Source organism: Conger conger, chromosome 7 (assembly GCF_963514075.1).
Source record: "Conger conger chromosome 7, fConCon1.1, whole genome shotgun sequence".
NCBI lineage: Eukaryota > Metazoa > Chordata > Actinopteri > Anguilliformes > Congridae > Conger > Conger conger.
In genome coordinates, this window is record NC_083766.1 from 5,639,496 (window position 1) to 5,657,177 (window position 17,682).

Genomic DNA, 17,682 nt, shown 5'->3' on the forward strand with positions numbered 1-17,682 from the left:
GTAATAGTTTGCTCCATACTGGTGTAAGAAAACATTAAACCAAATTTAGGCAATCCAGGTATCACATCTGGATGACATTTTTCTGGTGGTTCTTTTGGGTGTATCCAGCTCTTTTGTCTTGTCTGTGACACAATTTATCTGCAAAAATGCCAAAATTTCAATCAAAGGTTCTGTGCCAAATGATACAAATATATATTGACAAGTTCCTCTGGTAATATGACATTATGTTTCTCTTTGAAGCAGCAGGGACATGAATATTGCCATATACTGTATTCATTTAAACAGGAATCCAAATTTCAAAATCATACTTAATCATAATAATGTTTATTGCCCTCAAGGATTTCAATATCCATGCAGGGAAGGAATGTGTCTAGTATTTGCACAGGTGGAGGTGAAGTGCCCTTTATAATAGAAAGGGCTTCTGTTCTCAAGTTTAAAGAGAAACAACCTTTTTTTGCTCCAAAAATTAATCATTTTTCTTTCTTCTTTTTCAAAACACATTTTGTTCTGGCAACTACAGCACCAGAGGTAGTAGTGAAAAAATCTTAAATAAATGTATTTACTTGTGTTTGGTGTTCTCAGCAAAAAAGGAACTTTATGATAACAATTTAATAACATAAGTGACATGGGAAACTCAGCTTTGACTGCTTTAGAAACATTCTATGGATACAGAACAATGAAACTGGCAATCGGGTTTATTTTGTTCATGTGCTGGAATAATGGAAGTATGTAGGCTGGCGTCAGACAAAGCGTGTAGCCTAGTGGCTAATTTACATGACTGGGACCCAGAAGGATGGTTCAAGTTCTGGTGTAGCCATGATACGATCTGCATGATGGGTTGGGCCCTTGAGCAAGGCCCTTAACCCCGCATTGCTCCAGGCTTAGTCAAATCAACTGTATATCACTTTTGATAAAAGAATCAGCTAAATTACAATTTCATTAACAAATGCATCTAAATGGTATGAATTGAAACTGAATATGTTGGTTGTTTGCTTATTCAGAATTCACTGTCTTCCTATATGCATTCAATAAAAAACACTTCTGATTGCTGTTTTGTTGTCTGTTTAATGGAGTGTTCTGAAATTTCAGGAATAATGCAAAGTGACACCTCACATTCAGGAAGCTCTGATTGGTTCTAACTGATAATAGTGTGTGTCCCATTTGCTATTCAGTAGATTCATTTATATACTTATTCATGTGCATTATCTTTTTAGTCAGATATAAAATATATGCCACAGTATTCTCCATTAGGTTCCATAGGTATATAATATTAAGGTAATATTCATCCAAAAAACCCACATTTCCAGGGTCAAGGGAGTCACTGTCAGGTTTCCCCAATTCATTGGAGAAGCACAACAAATAGGAGAGGATTGTATTCAATAAATATAACATATTCTTATGATAGTACAATATTTTTCAACCAATTGGCTACTGCTCAAATCTGCAGCGCAAACTGACACTCCGCGTTTTTTAATGCGCCACTTTACACAAAGGACTGTTTGTCCTTAGTAACTTTCCATAAGCACTGTCGTCGCAAGGGTTGTCGGGAAGTTTTAGCGCATCACGGTCGCGCAGCTGAGGAAGGTAAAGTAAAGCGTAGCTACTAGTTAAATTATTATGCGTAGATGTTCCGACATGTTACAAAATATATCTATAAAATTTAAATAAACACGTAAACGTTGTGGTTTGAGGTTCTCGAGTTCATTTTTGTAGCCCAATTTAGCTAACGGGCAATCAAACGAATAATAACGCTAGCGACAAACATCGCCAGCTAGCCAACGTTAGTTAGCTAGCTAGTACTACTAGTAGTGTGACATCCAGCTTGTTGTGTTAATTTAATTTGAGGTAATTTTAGGAAATGGCGGTACATTTGATATGTTATTCGCTTGCTAAAACTTCAAAATAGTTAACGTTAGCTAGCAAGCTAGCTACATTAGCTACTCTAAGCTTTACCTGGTGATGAATACTCAACAACATCCTGCTTCGTTGTTGCGAGCGGAAGGTTTTCCCCGTCGTTAATTACTTGTAATTTTTTTCCAGCTTGTGGAAGGATGACCACAGCGGCGAGACCGACGTTCGAGCCGGCGAGGGGTGGGAGGGGGAAAGGAGAAGGAGACCTGAGCGCCCTCTCTAAGCAGTACTCCAGCCGAGATCTACCGGGCCACACTAAGATAAAATACAGGTGATGAGGATTTAGCTGCTGTATCAAGCTACTAGACTTCTAGGAAATGAATACTCAGTGTGAAATCACACCTTAGGTCCATGTTATCAGATGTTCCGGACTTCACGTTTGTTGTGATTCGGAAGGACTATTTAACCGTACTAAAAATAAGTTTTAAAAAACTTCAGCGCCTGTGCATGCTGCTGTACTGTACCAAGCCCAAAAACGTTTATTATCATCGATCCTCAGACAACCTACCCAGGATGCCCCCGAGGAGGTGCGCGCCCGTGACTTCCGTCGCGAGCTGGAGGAGAGGGAGCGTGTTGCGGTCCGGGATAAGACCAGGGAGAGGGGACCCCGGGGTGAGATTCTTCTCCATGTCTTTTTCTGGAGCACTTTTACTGGGCCTGCGTTCCAGTGACTCCTGTGAGCTTTTCAGATGCCTCTGCCAGTGTTGCGTGTGATCACGGAGTTGTTCCCTGCATTTGTTGTATGAAGGACATTGTTGTGCAAAATGTAATTTGGAGTCTGGCCCTATTTATCATGGGGAAAAGTGGTGGTAACGAATGTGGTTACTTGTTAATTTCGCCGTTCAAGTTACGTTTCTGTGTCTTGAAGTGAGTTGAACTCTTTGTCTACCGTCCCCCAGAACACACCACATCATCTTCGTCATCCTCGTCCTCAAAGAGGCCCCGACTGGATCAGATTCCTGCGGCTAACCTGGACGCAGATGATCCCCTGACTGATGTAGGTGCCCTCACTGCATTGCATTTAGTCAGTTTTACTGTGGTGGTGGTGGTGATGATTCTTATTTAAGCATAAATAATATGTTTTAAACGTTCAATTTACCTCTTAATCACCGTGACTAAGAGGTAAATTTAATGTTTAAAACATTCTTTATGCTTAAATAAGAATCAATGAAAGTCCAATCTATGAAGACCAGACAGAAAAAGAGGTGATGTAAGTTTTATTCCGTATTGCTGCCCTGTGACAGGATGATGAAGAGGATGACTCTGATGAAGACAGTGATGATGACGACACCGCTGCCCTGCTGGCAGAGCTTGAGAAGATAAAGAAGGAGCGCGCCGAAGAACAGGAGCGCAAGGTAAGAGGCAGCGCACCAGCCCCCGATGTGGTGTGACCACCTCCAATCCAGTGCCCTGATCCTCTGCAGATAAACCAACGGCAGGAGAGAAGCGCCTGTTGTGTTGTTAATTAGAAAGTCACTGGCTTTTTAAACCTGAATCTAATTCAGTACGTGTTCTTACAGTTTTACATCACATTACATTAATGGCATTTGGCAGATGCTCTTATCCAGAGTGACGTACAGTTGCTCCCCTGGAGCAATGCAGGGTTAAGGGCCTTTCCCCCACGCTGTGCCGATCTCATTGTGGCTACACCGGGGATCGAACCAGCGACCTTGCGTGTCCCAGTCATGTACCTTTACCACTACGCTATGACATAGTGTCCCGGTTAGAGACTACGCTATGACATAGTGTCCCAGTTAGAGACTCGCTGTGCTGTGTCTTGCAGGAGCGGGAGCAGAAGGCTGAGGAGGAACGCATTCGCATGGAGAACATTCTGAGCGGGAATCCGCTCCTCAACCTGGCCGGGCAGCAGCAGCAGCAGCAGCAGCAGATTGTGCAGACCCAGACGGCCTTCAGCGTCAAGAGGAGGTGACTTTATACACGCATGCAACATCTCTGCTGTTTTACCGGGGTGTTTTCCCCCCTGTTACCCAGAATCAGGGCGCTCTATCATATACTTAGTGTGTCCCATGGTTTTTTACGTTCAAGGCGTTTGTGAGTGCAGTGAATATACATGAAGAATGTTTTTTCTTTCCAAATTATATAATTACTTGAGTGCAATTTGATTTGAGCGCATGGTGCACACTTGGGCACAAACTGAACTCAGTGATGTTTTGTGTCTCTCAGGTGGGACGATGATGTGGTGTTCAAGAACTGTGCGAAGGGCGTAGACGACTCGAGGAAGGAGAAGCGCTTCGTCAACGACACGCTGCGATCCGAGTTTCACAAGAAGTTCATGGAGAAGTACGTCAAATAAAGATCTCGGGTACGGTCTGGTGTGGTGATGTCACACACTGTCTGGTCCGTCGGTGGAGTCTGGACTAAAAGGGTCACTGAATTCATGGTCAGAATTGAGAATAGAAAATTGTGGACCTGTCACTTTCACAAAATAAATGACTCCGCTGAGCAGTAAGTTTCACAACTGAGTTTTAGCCGTCATCATTGGATTCATTTTGGTAGTTTACTGGACAGAGGAACCACTAAATACGTCGTGGATGGAAGTTACCTGCAACCATATAAAATTAGATTTTGACCACAAGTCTCCCTCTGATGATGGTTTGGTTTTTTAGCTCTGCTCAAAAATTAATTTCTGTGGTTTCTTTTATTTTGGAAGTCTTCTCCCATCAGAAAATATGACATGGAATTCCCCTGAATATGACCAGACTGCTCTGTATATTATTTGCTTTGTCGTTTTACTTGCATTTCTGTTATTTGTGGAAAGTGGAAACATTGGAATAAAATGTCTTTTTTTGTAAAATCCTACCATTGTTGTTTTGTCCGTTGCTTTATGGCACAATACTAAAGAAGTACATTTTCAGAGTGCTAATTACTATCCTATTATCATGTCAAGCCTTGGGGAGCTAAAAACACCCACTCTTAAATTTAAGGACTGTAATGAAACACCCATATCACCCTTGTGACTTAACTGGTTTACCCCCTGGCAGCAAGAACTGCAATCAAATGCTTCCCATAATTTGAAATCAGTCTTTCACATCGGTGTAGATGTTGGCTCACTCTGCTGAACAGTTTGTTTCTGGCCCTTCAGTAGCATGTCCATTGGGGTCAATTCAGGACTGACAAGGCCACTCCGAAACTTTCTTTGGTTTCTTTAATTTAGTTTTCTTTTTGTTTTGGATCATTGTCCTGCTGCATAACCCAGTTTTGTGGTGTAGCGCAGAATGCCGTTACGGTTCCTTCAATAATGGCAGGTTGGCCAGGTCCTGAGGCAGTAAGGCATCCACACACCAGCACACTACCGCCACGTTTGACTTTGTATGATGTTCTGTGAAATGCTGTATTTGCCATAATGGGAACGGTCATCCAAAAAGTTCCACTTTTTACTCGTATGTCCATAGAATATTATCCCAAAAAGTTTGGGCATCGTCCAAGTGCTTTTTTTTTTGCGCAAGTGTGAGACGAGGATTGATGTTTCTCTAGGTTAGCATTTAGTTAGATTATAAAACAATAATCACAAGACTAACCTTCGATCCGTACCATGCATGCTTTATTGTATGATGCAACCATAGTCATACATAAGTATATATCACATCATTTAGTCAGTACGCACACATGATCCAGATAAGACATCACATAGATTGGACATTTTATTATAATTATAAACCTACCAAAACATATTTTCATGACCAACAGAATATATTTAATAGTAATGGATAAAAGTACATTAATATTCTAATAGACATACTACTCTGTGATCTAGTCAAAAGTGGAATGACTTTCATATCACTTCTAGAACGACTGCCACAATTTGTATTAAGTTTTCCACTGCTAGTACAGACTGATTGAAATCTTAGTTTGCTTACAGATGAGTGTGCTAAACATTTACAACAATGCTTGATCAAAATGTTTGAAACATTAACATAAAAATTAGACAATGCTGAGCCTTAAGCCCTAAGTAATTTAAGATTGTGGAAAATTGGAACACCGTGAATATGTTACCAATTAAAATGTAAACAGAGCTGAAGGGCAGAAACACAACTCTCCCGTCTTCACTGATTGTCCGCAGTTTAGGGACATGATTATGTAATTGCACTACGGAGCAAAACTGAACCCAAGCTTGAAATGGCACCATGCCTGACAATAACCATTGAATTGGTTCCAGTGAGAACCAGACAACTCCAAAACAACAGGGGAGCTTTCCTGATTCCTTCCCTTTTCATTTTTCATGTTGTTCAGTAGTACAGTCTGTAATTATAATGAGCATCAGGGGAACAGTGTGGGAATATTAATTAACTACAGATTTGTTTTTGCAAAAATAGCAGATTACACTATGAAAACAGTGCATACCTTAAAATGCAAAGTAATCATTTAAAAACAAAATATGTCTCATCCTTCTGAAAAGCAGTAGCCTGGATAAGTGCACAGTCCTAAATAGAGGTGCCTGTGGAAATGAACATGAACGGACACACAAACACACGGAATTTAGACTCTCCAATCAGCCTAACCTGCATGTCTTTGGACTGTAGGAGGAAACCGGAGTACCCGGAGGAAACCCACACAAACACAGGGAGAACATGCAAACTCCACACACAGAGGCCCCGGCCGACGGGGATTAGAACCCAGGACCTCCTTGCTGTGAGGCGGCAGTGCTACCCACCGCACCATATGTGCAACCCTCAAGGAGGAATTAGGAGAACAGAAAAAGATCATGAGACCAGTTGAATTGTAAACGTTTGGGAAATTAGGTATCAACAAAAAGTAGTAACAATCCCAGTCTGGTTGGCATACCTGAGGGGAAGACATGTGTCTTCCAATTTTCTCTCCCTAAAAAGTTCACTGGCCTTGAAGCAATGAGCTCAATACAGAAGAGGTCTTTAAGCACATTGTTTTTTACCATCTACAACTGTAGAGCCAGCCTTACTATTTAACTGATGGCACAATATACAAAATTATATAAAAACAACATAACAACAACATATTAAAACCTCATTTTAAAGATGCTTTTTGGATTTTTGGTCCTTGCTCTTTCACATTCGTCATGCAAGTTCCTGTGCTTGCATCATATTTCAATACGTGGCAAAAATGCCACACCAGACACGACCAGTGGAAAACGGCATATAGAGTAGAATTGTTGCAACAAAAAGGCCATCTTGCCTTTATTCTCCAAAATCCAGCTCTCTTCTAAGAAAAAGAAGAAGCACTCTGCTCCTAGTCATAGCTTCGTTTGAAATGGAAGTCTCGGGGGCGACCTGGCTCATAGGCAGTAAGAGCAGTCGTCTGGCAGTCGGAGGGTTGCCGGTTCGATCCCCCGCCCGGGCTGTGTTGAAGTGTCCCTGAGCAAGACACCTAACCCCTAAATGCTCCTGACGAGCTGGTTGGTACCTTGCATGGCAGCCAATCGCCGTTGGTGTGTGAGTGTGTGCATGAATGGGTGAATGAGATGCATCAATTGTACAGCGCTTTGGATAAAGGCCCTATATAAATGCCAACCATTTACCAAGTCTGGTATTTTGAGTGTGAAAACAAATGTCAAATGTAAAACAAAGTATAAAACAGTCAATAATCCTGTAACACTGAAAAATTTTAATTTGTCTCATCTGGTTATTCACAAAACATTCATACAGTTTTACGATACAGCATACATTTTTTCCAAACACTATTTCATAACCAAATGTATTTTTTGCACTTCATTAAAGTGACCATAAAACACACGTGTGTTGCAGTGTGGATGTATTAAAATTGTCTTTGGTACAGATATACTTCTGCCAACAAGTTAATCAAAAACAGCAGTAACTTGTCGGCGGCAATAGTTTTAGCCCAGCCAACTATGGAGAAAAGGAAACATTTTAAATATTTCTCCAAGCAAATTCTTGACAGACCTTAACTGAACAGAAAACAGACCTGTTACCTGAGTTACTACTGGAAAGGACGGGAAAATTATCAAATTATCAGCAAGCTTCCGCTAGTTTTCAATAGCATTTAATAAAATAAACACATGCTTTTTGTGACAATTGTACAATTCAGTAATTGTATAATGTATAATTGAATATTGAAATGAATTTCCAAAGACACAGTAAATACGTACCATGCATGGCAATGTGCCAAACTAACACAAGGAAGAAAATGGCTTGGATTCCAGTGCATTTAACAGGGCAAAGGCAGTTTTCTTGGAACACCTGAATGTATGCTCTGAGTAACATACTAATGCAGTGCATTTGAAAAACAAAAATGCTGGTGAGCTCGCCAAGAATAATTAGAATACAAAATATCTACGCTCAGTTATAAGCCAGTGTTCTTTCAAATAAATGTTACACTTTGATGTAAAAAAATGAATTGCACAAACTACTGTATGGACAGAAACTGAGAATATGTGTAGTGCAATGTTTTCTTCAGTGCATTCAACCTGTCCAACCAATCTTTATTGACCTCACAAATTCTTTGTTGCTGCCATGTAGACAGTCTGTCTTTTTTGCTTTATTCAGACGGGGAGAAATCAGAGTGAGCAACCAATGGGACCAGCAACTCACATGCGACTTGCCAGTTAGCCGCCCTACAGAATTCACCAAGATCTCCCACCTGCCCTTACCAATTACAATAAATAATATAAAAACAGGTATGTAAACAATATGCCTAACATCTCCCATGTAGTCTAGCGTTAATAAAAGCACAACTATGTCGCAAAGAGTTAGACAGGGGGGAATGGCGATACGGTAGTGACACACAGCCATTTTAGGCTACAGCAGTTTTTAGACATAAAGGTATTGCATAAAGACAGCGGCGGAGGGGTTGACAGTGCCCCCCCGCAAGTCTCCTCCTGTCCCGGTGGAGCACTCCGTCCTTCCCACACACGCCAGCGTTCACACGGAGCTCTGCCCGACGTGTCGTCATGGCAACTGGCGTGACCCGGGGGAACGTTACATCACTCTCTGGCGCACTGCCTTCTCGTCGCAGCCTTTCCCGTCCTTGCCTTTCCCGTCCTCCAGTAAGAGGGTGGACACGTCTGGGGGGGGCAGAAGAGGTTTTTTTTTACATCAAGTTCTATCCAGTGCATCCGAGTACCTGAACCTACACTCGCTAACCACTTCATTAGGTAGACCTGCACACCGGCTTGTTCGTGCAAATATTTATTTAATCAGCCAATCATATCGGCAGCAACTAAATGTATAAAAAACATGCAGACATGGTCGAGAGGTTCAGCTGACCGAATGTCAGAATGGGGAAGAAATGTGATCTAAGTTACCGTGGAATGATTCCTGATAATGGAGCGAAAAACCAAAAACGCCTTGTTAATGAGAGAAATCAGAGGAGAAGGGCCAGACTGGTCAAAACTGACAGGAAGGTGACAGTAATTCCAATAACCACATATTACAACAGTGGGATGCAGAAGAGCATCTCTGAACACACAATGCATCCTAACTCTAAGTGGATAGGCTACAGCGGCAGAAAACCAACAAGTCTAAAAAATAAGTCTAATAAATACCGAATTAAGTGCTCACTGAGTGTATGTGTTGCATTGCAGGGAAAATATTTAGTAGGTAGGCAGGCAGTTACTTATTTTACAGTGTACAAAAATGAAAATCACTCTTTCTTTTTAATGCTTCGCCCCTTCATATTTCACCTGTGCTCCAATCTGCCATCTACTCAGTCAAGCGCAGACAAGCATGATTTCAGCCACTTGAGTCAAAACCTGATTGATTACTGTAAGAGCTACACAAACATTACATTACATTACATTAATGGCATTTGGCAGACTCTTATCCAGAGCGACGTACAGTTGAGTAGACTAAGCAGGAGACAATCTTCCCCTAGAGCAGGGGTCGGCAACCCTGGTCCTGGAGAGCCGCAGGGTGTGCTGGCTTTCGTTGTTACTCTGCACTTAATTGATTACACAGTTAACTCACCTCACCTGGGAGCCAGCACACCCTGCGGCTCTCCAGGACCAGGGTTTGCCGACCCCTGCCCTAGAGCAATGCAGGCTTAAGGGCCTTGCTCAAGGGCCCAACGGCTGTGCGGACCTTATAGTGGCTACACTGGGGGTCGAACCACCGACCTTGAGGGTCCCAGTCATGTACCTTAACCACTACACTACAGACCACCCCTACTAACACCAAGCCTGTTGAAGCGTACGGTGGTCACCTTTCAGCTCCGTGGAGCCGTCTTCCTCTCCGGGCTCTGCTTTCGTTGTGGCCGCCGTCTTCGCGTCCACGACGTCAGTCTTCACCTGGCCCAGGGTGCGGAGGAGGCACATGGTGTCCAAGGCCTCCCCCCCGCGCTCCCGGATCAGCTGCAGCACCTGCAGGCACCTGTAGGACTTCAGCTCGCTCAGGTTCTCCTCCAGGAAGAGGAGGTAGATGCTGAGGTCGTCGTAGAGGGACGTGGTCAGGTCCAGCGTGCCGAACGTGGGCAGGGCCTCGTAGGGCCTGAGGAAGACGGAGCTCTGCCTCGCCGGTATGACCGTGGTGTACAGGACGACGGGGGCCAGCAGGGCGTAGACCACCAGGTTGATGTAGCTGAGCAGCTGGAAGACGCCCACGGCGACCAGCTTGCACTGCATGGCGGCTGGGATGGCCGTGGCGTTATGGAGGATGCCCGTGCGAATGTTGCAGGTGAACTCGTCCGTGACGGCGGCCAGGTTGATGTAGTAGCCCAGGTAAAGGCAGGCGAACAGGAGGGTGACCAGGGTCAGGGCGCGACAGATGAGATACTTGACGACGAGACTTCGGGAGGCCCTCTTGGTCTTGAGGTACTGCTCTACTAAGGGGTACTTGAAGCAGCCTTCCGCCAGGTCAAAGACGCTGCTGTGGCACACAGAACTCATGCATTAATGTGAAGCTCTCTGCTTTTTGGAGGTCCCCTCAGAATCACGCACCCCACCAAATAAAAATATTTAACTTATGGAAAATGAGCATTCAAGAAATGTTTAACCGAGAGGGGTTGAATTTGTTGCTTTATTTCACACATGAAAATGGTAAGTCTTTGGACAAATGCAGACCAAGAGATTTATCTTGGGAAGTATTCCACAGACCTGTACAAAAGTTAATACCTCCACATGCCACTCAGTCAAGCCAACATTTATCACTTGCAGGGTTTCATTTCGGCTTTCACTCACTTGCAGGTAGTACAACCAGTGCTAACATGCCTCCCTACAGGGCTAAAGACACAAATATCTTTCAGGATAGTGGCTTGATTGTGCACTGGTTAGGGTTAGGGTTGCAAAATCTTAAGAATATTCAGGGGGGGAAACTTTCCATGGGAATTAAGGAAATCCCAGAGGTCCACACTGACCCCATCCCTAAATAAAGTTCATACGCGTTTAATGCGGCAAATATGAACAGGTCAGCCCAAAACCAGAGTAACCACTGCATTTACCCCTGCCCTTTGAATCGTTCAGGGACAGCGGTGTTGGGTCCTACCTCTGGGAGTCTGCAGGTGCATCACTGGTGTCCAGGTTGGACGCCAGGCTCTTGGCCAGCTTGATGGCTCGATTGTAGGAGCGGTCCAGCTCCTCCATGATGAAGTTGAGGTCGGAGAAGAGATGAGGCGCAGCGGTGAAGCGCCAGAATAGGGCAGGGATGTACATCAGAATGGCCACCAGCAGCAGGATATAGGGAAAGAACTACAGATGAAGGGAAAAGAGGAGATGGAGAAAATATTCAACACATCTGTAGCTTTAACCGTGTCTATCGCTGGTTGTAATTGTATATTATCTGCGAAATAGCTTCTTAATTCATATTTTCAAAGTGAATGCAGACTGCATACACTTCTCGAAGGTTTTGATGCTGGACACTACACTAGTATCACTCTGACTGACATAAAGATTGAATCATGTTATAGACAATGATGATAGATTTGTTCATTGTCGCTCAATGCTGGCCCCATAGCCCTTGCGATATGACAGGGAACCCCTTCCGCGCATGCCATCAAGAATGAGGTTGAGAACCGTAACACCCGTGCGGGAAAAGATAAAAAACGCAATTTCAATCGAGAGTGATTCCAGCGGTCTTCCGTGCGGATGTGGTAGGGCAAATACTTTTAAACTTTGTCAAATACTTTGAAACTACACATTTCTACATTTTAGTTAGATGAGCGACACGCGGTGGTTTTGTAAATTTCACAGGAAGTAAGATTAAGAAAATTAGCAGGGAAAACAAACACATTAACATTGCTTGCACTATCCCTTCTGCTGGGCTTTCATTGAATCCATCCATCCATTATCTGAACCCACTTATCCTGAACAGGGTCGCAGGGGGGCTGGAGCCTATCCCAGCATACATTGGGCAAATGCTATGCTAGCTAAGTAGTTTGCTACGTTATTGTAAAATTAATTTGGTAAGTAGTTGGCGTAGCCTACACATAATATTAGGGAGATTGAGCTGATTTTATAGCCTATTTAATGATTAATTTGCTGTTCTTACTCTCTGTGGTAGCCTAATATTTTACTGTAATAAAGTATAGCCTGCTGAAATGACTGATCGTCTGTTTCATCACACTGTCAAACTAGCAAGGTTGAGGCTCACAGTAGTCACTGCTAGGCTTGACAAACTGATTGGTACACCAACAGAATTTCTATGCCAAAAACACCACTGAAAACAGATCATGGGACTCAACTGAAATTCAAAGTTAACAGAAAGTTCACCAATAAAAAGTGATTCCTTTGAAATGGAACATGGCAGTCTTGATTAATTTTCTCATAAGAAGGGCAACTGGAACCGATGCACTCATTAAATAAACAGGTCATTCTTCATTCCTTTATCCCTGCGGTCACGTCAAAGAGCCGGATTCAGATAACCAAACAACATTATAGGCTACCTGTTGCCCTTGCCTTCATTATTACAAACTCTATGCAAGAATGTGTGGAGACTCTCAGCAGTTGAGTTGATACACTAATCACATTTTCTTTTATAATTGGCAGCCTCTCACAACGCAATGAGCTAAAATGAGGTCATGGTCAGATACAGGATTCATTGTGTTTGTGGATCTGCTCTGCTCACTGAACTGAGTCATAAGCACAAACTACAGTAGTTGGTTGTTGAGGACCACTGGTCCAGAACAAAATAGGCCAGTTACCAAGCAACAGATGGATTGCATCTGAAAAAATGCGCTCAATAATCTCCACCCAGATGAACATATGTAGGAAGCCATTAACCTGAATATACAGCAGCTTATGATGACCAACTGCTTCAAAAGCACTGGTTTGCAGTACTACAAATCAATTTAATGACTTAATGCAACACCAAGGCCTAAATATTTTGTTCTGGTCTTTATGTGTCATTTACTTACTTTTTTCAATTTAATATACTTTGCTTAAAGGTAAGATTTTTTTTGTTAAAACATTATTACAAGACCATTGTAAATCCCTTCCTATCACTGAAAAGGCTCACTGACATGTTGACTCACCCTCTGCCAGTGTTTTTTGTCCTTAAATTCGGGTTTAAAAATATACAGTTTGACAGCCCGACACTCTGTACCAAAACATTGTATAACTGAACAATAATTCAAGCTCATGGGTTGAAAATTAGTTCTAATTGCCACAGCCAATGGTGTTTCAACGTCAGCACGTTTACAGAGAAGGGGGAGGGATAACCAGTGTTTTGAAGGTGTTTGTTGCTGCTATTCCTCTCTTCACCATTAGAAGTCAGAAATGACCTATTGTACCTTTAACAAAAAGACACAAAACCAATGAACATACCAACATTTTTCTGGACAGTGGAGTAAAATAATGATTAGGGAAAAGGGCTTGCAACAAAGAGGTTTCGGGTTATGTGATGGTATCCTGAGGAATCCTACAACCAGTCTAGGCCCACTTTAACATAATAGGATACAGCTATTTGCCCCTGCAAACTCCCAGTTATAGCCAGCTAATCACACGACCAACACTCAAACTAGCAATCTCCAGGCTACAAGCTCAGCTTTCACTTGTCGTGATGGTGTTTACCCGCTGAACCATCTGTGAATAAATTTATGAATAAAATTAATTTAGGCCTTTTACAGACAGGAATGAGTTAAAAAATGAATGTTATTTAAGTTCTGTGTGAATAGCACTAATACAAGCCCGGGATGCATATTTGAGCTCACTGATACACGGGTGTGTCAATCGGTGGCCACATTTCAGATAGCAACGCTGATTATTTATGGCTCTGGAGCATGCCTGGACTGGACTGTAAAACTCATACTTGTAACAGCTGCTGATCTAATTTAATTGCCTCTGTGCCTGAGCCAACAGAGTTAATGGAATGGGCCTAACAACCGCGGACTGAAACAGATTGCTACAGTAAATGCCCACTGTTTCTGTCCATCTGCCCGCATGCCATGCTGCGAGGCAAGGAGCTTTGCTGTTGAATGATGAGACCGTTTCAATTCCCCAGTGGCCTGTTCTGCAAACTCAGGTGGGCTGGAATCACCACGATCGTTTATCCTTATCATTAAATTGTCAGGCAGTCATAATATTATTAAACTTATTCTTGCTCCAGGGCGGCACGGATGGTGCAGTGGGTAGCACTGCCGCCTCACAGCAAGGAGGTCCTGGGTTCGAATCCCCGTCGGCCGGGGCCTCTCTGTGTGGAGTTTGCATGTTCTCCCCGTGTCTGCCTGGGTTTCCTCCGGGTACTCCGGTTTCCTCCCACAGTCCAAAGACATGCAGGTTAGGCTGATTGGAGAGTCTAAATTGCCCATAGGTATGAGTGTGTGAGTGAATGGTGTGTGTGCCCTGCGATGGACTGGCGACCTGTCCAGGGTGTATTCCTGCCTTTCGCCCAATGTATGCTGGGTTAGGCTCCAGTGACCCTGTTCAGGATGGGATGGGATGGGATGGATGGATGGATGGATGGATGGATGGATGGATGGATGGATGGATTCTTGCTCCCTGAGGACACAATTCAAGTCCACTGTGACTCTCGAGCACCAAGCAGACAGCCTGCGCTGGATGCCCAGGGGATGTAGGGCCAGCCCGTACCTTGTGCAGCCAGAGAGGAGCGTGGTTGTTCTCGTCGCCCGACACGCCCTGCACGGCCGCCCAGCAGAAGGAGTCCACATAGGCTGCCTGGCGCCAGGAGAAGTTGGTGGGAGAGAAGCAGGTGATCTGGGTTCCTATTGCACCGAGAGAACGACGGGGACAGTCGGATCAAAACAGATGCGCAGAAACTGCACTTCACAGTTCAAGTTACATTATTGGCATTTTGGCAGACGCTCTTATCCAGAGCGACGAACAGTTGATTAGACTAAGCAGGAGACAATCCTCCCCTGGAGCGATGCAGGGTTAAGGGCCTTGCTCAAAGGCCCAATGGCTGTGCGGATCTTATTGTGGCTACACCAGGGATTAGAACCATGGACCTTCCTTGTCCCAATCATTTACCTTAACCACTACGCTACAGGCCGAAAGTTTCATCTATCTTCTGTTCTGGGGTGCGAAAACCACAAGGATCCTCGTGTTATATGGAAAAAGTACATTTGTCTTTGTCACCATTAGTCAATCTATATAGAGTATATTCCTCAGAAGTGAGGGAGCTTGCCATTTGACGCAAGCCTGGTGATCACTTCAGACTCTTCAACACCAGTGGTGAAACGTCTTTCTAACAATTTACATTGTCATGATGATTTGATATGGCTATGCAGGAATATGAGAGCAGCATTTTCCCTTGCACTCCTGTCAACGTCCCTGGCCGACTTTGTGAATGCAATGTGTCGAGAGAGATAAGGCTGCAATTGTCTTGTCAGCAATGGATAACACTACCCACAGCCTCACAGGCCAGCGGTGAAACTATTTCAGCCAAACTGCTAAACCCAAAATGCCATTTTCAGGATAACCCTTCCATACTGAGATAACACACACACACACACACAAAACTAGTCCTCCCTTTCAAGACGTATTTTCAGCATCACATAGACATTATTTGTATTGATCTCACAATGAAGCACATTAAGCTTGAGATCCTCCACGATATCATCACAATGCATTTTGAATTTAGTGGTCTTCGTGGTGAATGTGATCAACATGCGGTCAGGTAATGCATGAAAAGGATAAGCGGGGTAAATAAATAATAGCGATATAATTTTCCTGGCAAGCCATTCCAACTTACTGTCTGATCGAGACGGGAATCTGCGGATGAATCTATAAGAGACTTCAACATTATAAATAAATGATCCATGTTCATGGGAAATCATATCTTTTTGGAAGAGATGATTTCATTCATTGCCCAATTTCATTAGCGGATACCAACAAAGGCAAAAAGTAAGTGCACATTCCCTGCACGACTGACTGGCAGTCAGCTGAGACCGGGGTAGACCGTTTTAATTATAGGAGGAGTGCTCTGACCACACGTAGGGCGTTATATTGCAGGGAGGTATATTGCAGGGAGGTAGAAACTAATTAATAAATGGGTTGACTGATACCTGAAATGAATGATAACGCGACATTGTTTCCTGTGGCATCAACACAAGAAGTCAGAACGGAGTAAAGAGGCATTTGTAGCAGATTGTTGAACTCATTCGAAGAAGCGGGTAATATGAGTCAGTGAAGGATTATGGCGTGTTTACCACATGCTCTAGCCGTCTTTACTGCACAATGAGATCAGCCTGGTCATGGTTGATTCACATAAATCTCATGATTAAAAAAAAATTCAACTACCGCTATTTAATTATCCCATGGAATCTATGGTTATTGTAACCATCATTAGCAAAAGGCTAGTCGCCTATGCTTTTTTTAAAAATTATTCCGTATAATCATGAGCACTCTAGTAAGTCAACAGCTGAATCGATCACGTGTAAAGGAAATGCCTACACATGATCTGAGCGTGATTGTTATGAAGTTATAACGTTAACGTTCGCTATAGCTACTCACCTACTGACACCTCCTGGGCAAACGCGAGAGAGATTAGCAACAAAGGCAACCCGACTGCAATACAAGTGACTATTTTATCCACAGCCAAATCTAGACGCACTCCTTTGTACTTTGTCTCCGATGGTTCTTTGAGCAAAAAATCTGAGAAAACATATTCCGTGGCCACGTGTGCAATTGCCATAGTTTAACAACAAATGTTATAGCAGTATGCTGCCGACTGTGAACAGATCCAGCGGATGTCGCTCAATGAAACCGATACGTCAGCCTGCTTAACCTCTTTGAAACCAAAACGAAGTTCCCAATTTGTCCTTTATGTTCGGCACGCATGAGACGAGGAATCGATGGTTGAAAGAGATTTTATTACATATTTTTTCCAACAGTTCAATCAGCGACCACCGATGTCACAGAAACAAGATAACTATAACGTCCCGCGTCCCTTTGTGCTCATGATCCCACAGGGGCGGGGTAGCCTAGCCTAGTAGCCTATGACGGTATTAGCTGGGCGGGGTTGGAGCAAAACCCTGCGACTCCTTCAAAGGCTTCTTTTCACAGTTGACATGGCAAATTAAGCACTTCAAGAAAGTGAACTAAATGTGTTCAAAATGCATATATAACCGAATAGGCCATCCTAAAATAAACTGGTGCTTAGCAGGAAATAAAGGCAGCTTTTTGAATTTCCAGAATTGTGTTCCATCAGTTTATTTCACAGCAATGTTATATTTCAACCTCATCCCATAGTAACTACATACAATACAATAAAGTGCTTGATATGGTTCACATTCTCCGCACTCTCCCCTCCCCATATATAATGCAACAACAAAACAAAACAATTAACCTAAAACATTTAATGTGTACATTAATAATCATCCACATTATTATTTTGAAGTGTTTTTTCCCGAAAGGATTTTTTCATATTTCTT

General features: G+C 43.1%; 2 protein-coding genes across 5 annotated transcripts; one reads left to right on the forward strand and one right to left on the reverse strand.

The window, feature by feature from the left end:
• The first annotated feature begins 1,496 nt into the window (after positions 1-1,496).
• cwc15 (CWC15 spliceosome associated protein homolog) lies at positions 1,497-4,731 on the forward strand. Of its 2 annotated transcripts, none has more exons than XM_061249300.1 (7): positions 1,497-1,584; positions 2,041-2,182; positions 2,411-2,523; positions 2,811-2,908; positions 3,156-3,266; positions 3,695-3,837; positions 4,096-4,731. In XM_061249300.1, exons 2-7 carry the CDS (start codon positions 2,052-2,054, stop codon positions 4,223-4,225), a joined length of 726 nt encoding a protein of 241 aa, XP_061105284.1. In that variant the 5' UTR covers positions 1,497-1,584; positions 2,041-2,051; the 3' UTR covers positions 4,226-4,731. The 2 variants fall into 2 exon arrangements, with proteins under 2 accessions (XP_061105284.1, XP_061105283.1); XM_061249299.1 differs by lacking the exon at positions 1,497-1,584 and adding an exon at positions 1,618-1,845.
• A 3,158-nt stretch (positions 4,732-7,889) lies between these two features.
• Positions 7,890-17,186, reverse strand: LOC133133219 (pannexin-1-like). 3 transcript variants are annotated; one of them, XM_061249309.1, is made up of 5 exons: positions 16,763-17,186; positions 14,879-15,012; positions 11,340-11,542; positions 10,063-10,721; positions 7,890-8,926 (listed from the first exon to the last, which is right to left on the reverse strand). In XM_061249309.1, exons 1-5 carry the CDS (start codon positions 16,941-16,943, stop codon positions 8,841-8,843), a joined length of 1,263 nt encoding a protein of 420 aa, XP_061105293.1. In that variant the 5' UTR covers positions 16,944-17,186; the 3' UTR covers positions 7,890-8,840. The 3 variants fall into 3 exon arrangements, with proteins under 3 accessions (XP_061105293.1, XP_061105292.1, XP_061105294.1); XM_061249308.1 differs by having other exon boundaries at positions 10,063-10,724; XM_061249310.1 differs by lacking the exon at positions 16,763-17,186 and adding an exon at positions 16,315-16,420 and having other exon boundaries at positions 10,063-10,724.
• Between the last annotated feature and the right edge of the window lie 496 nt (positions 17,187-17,682).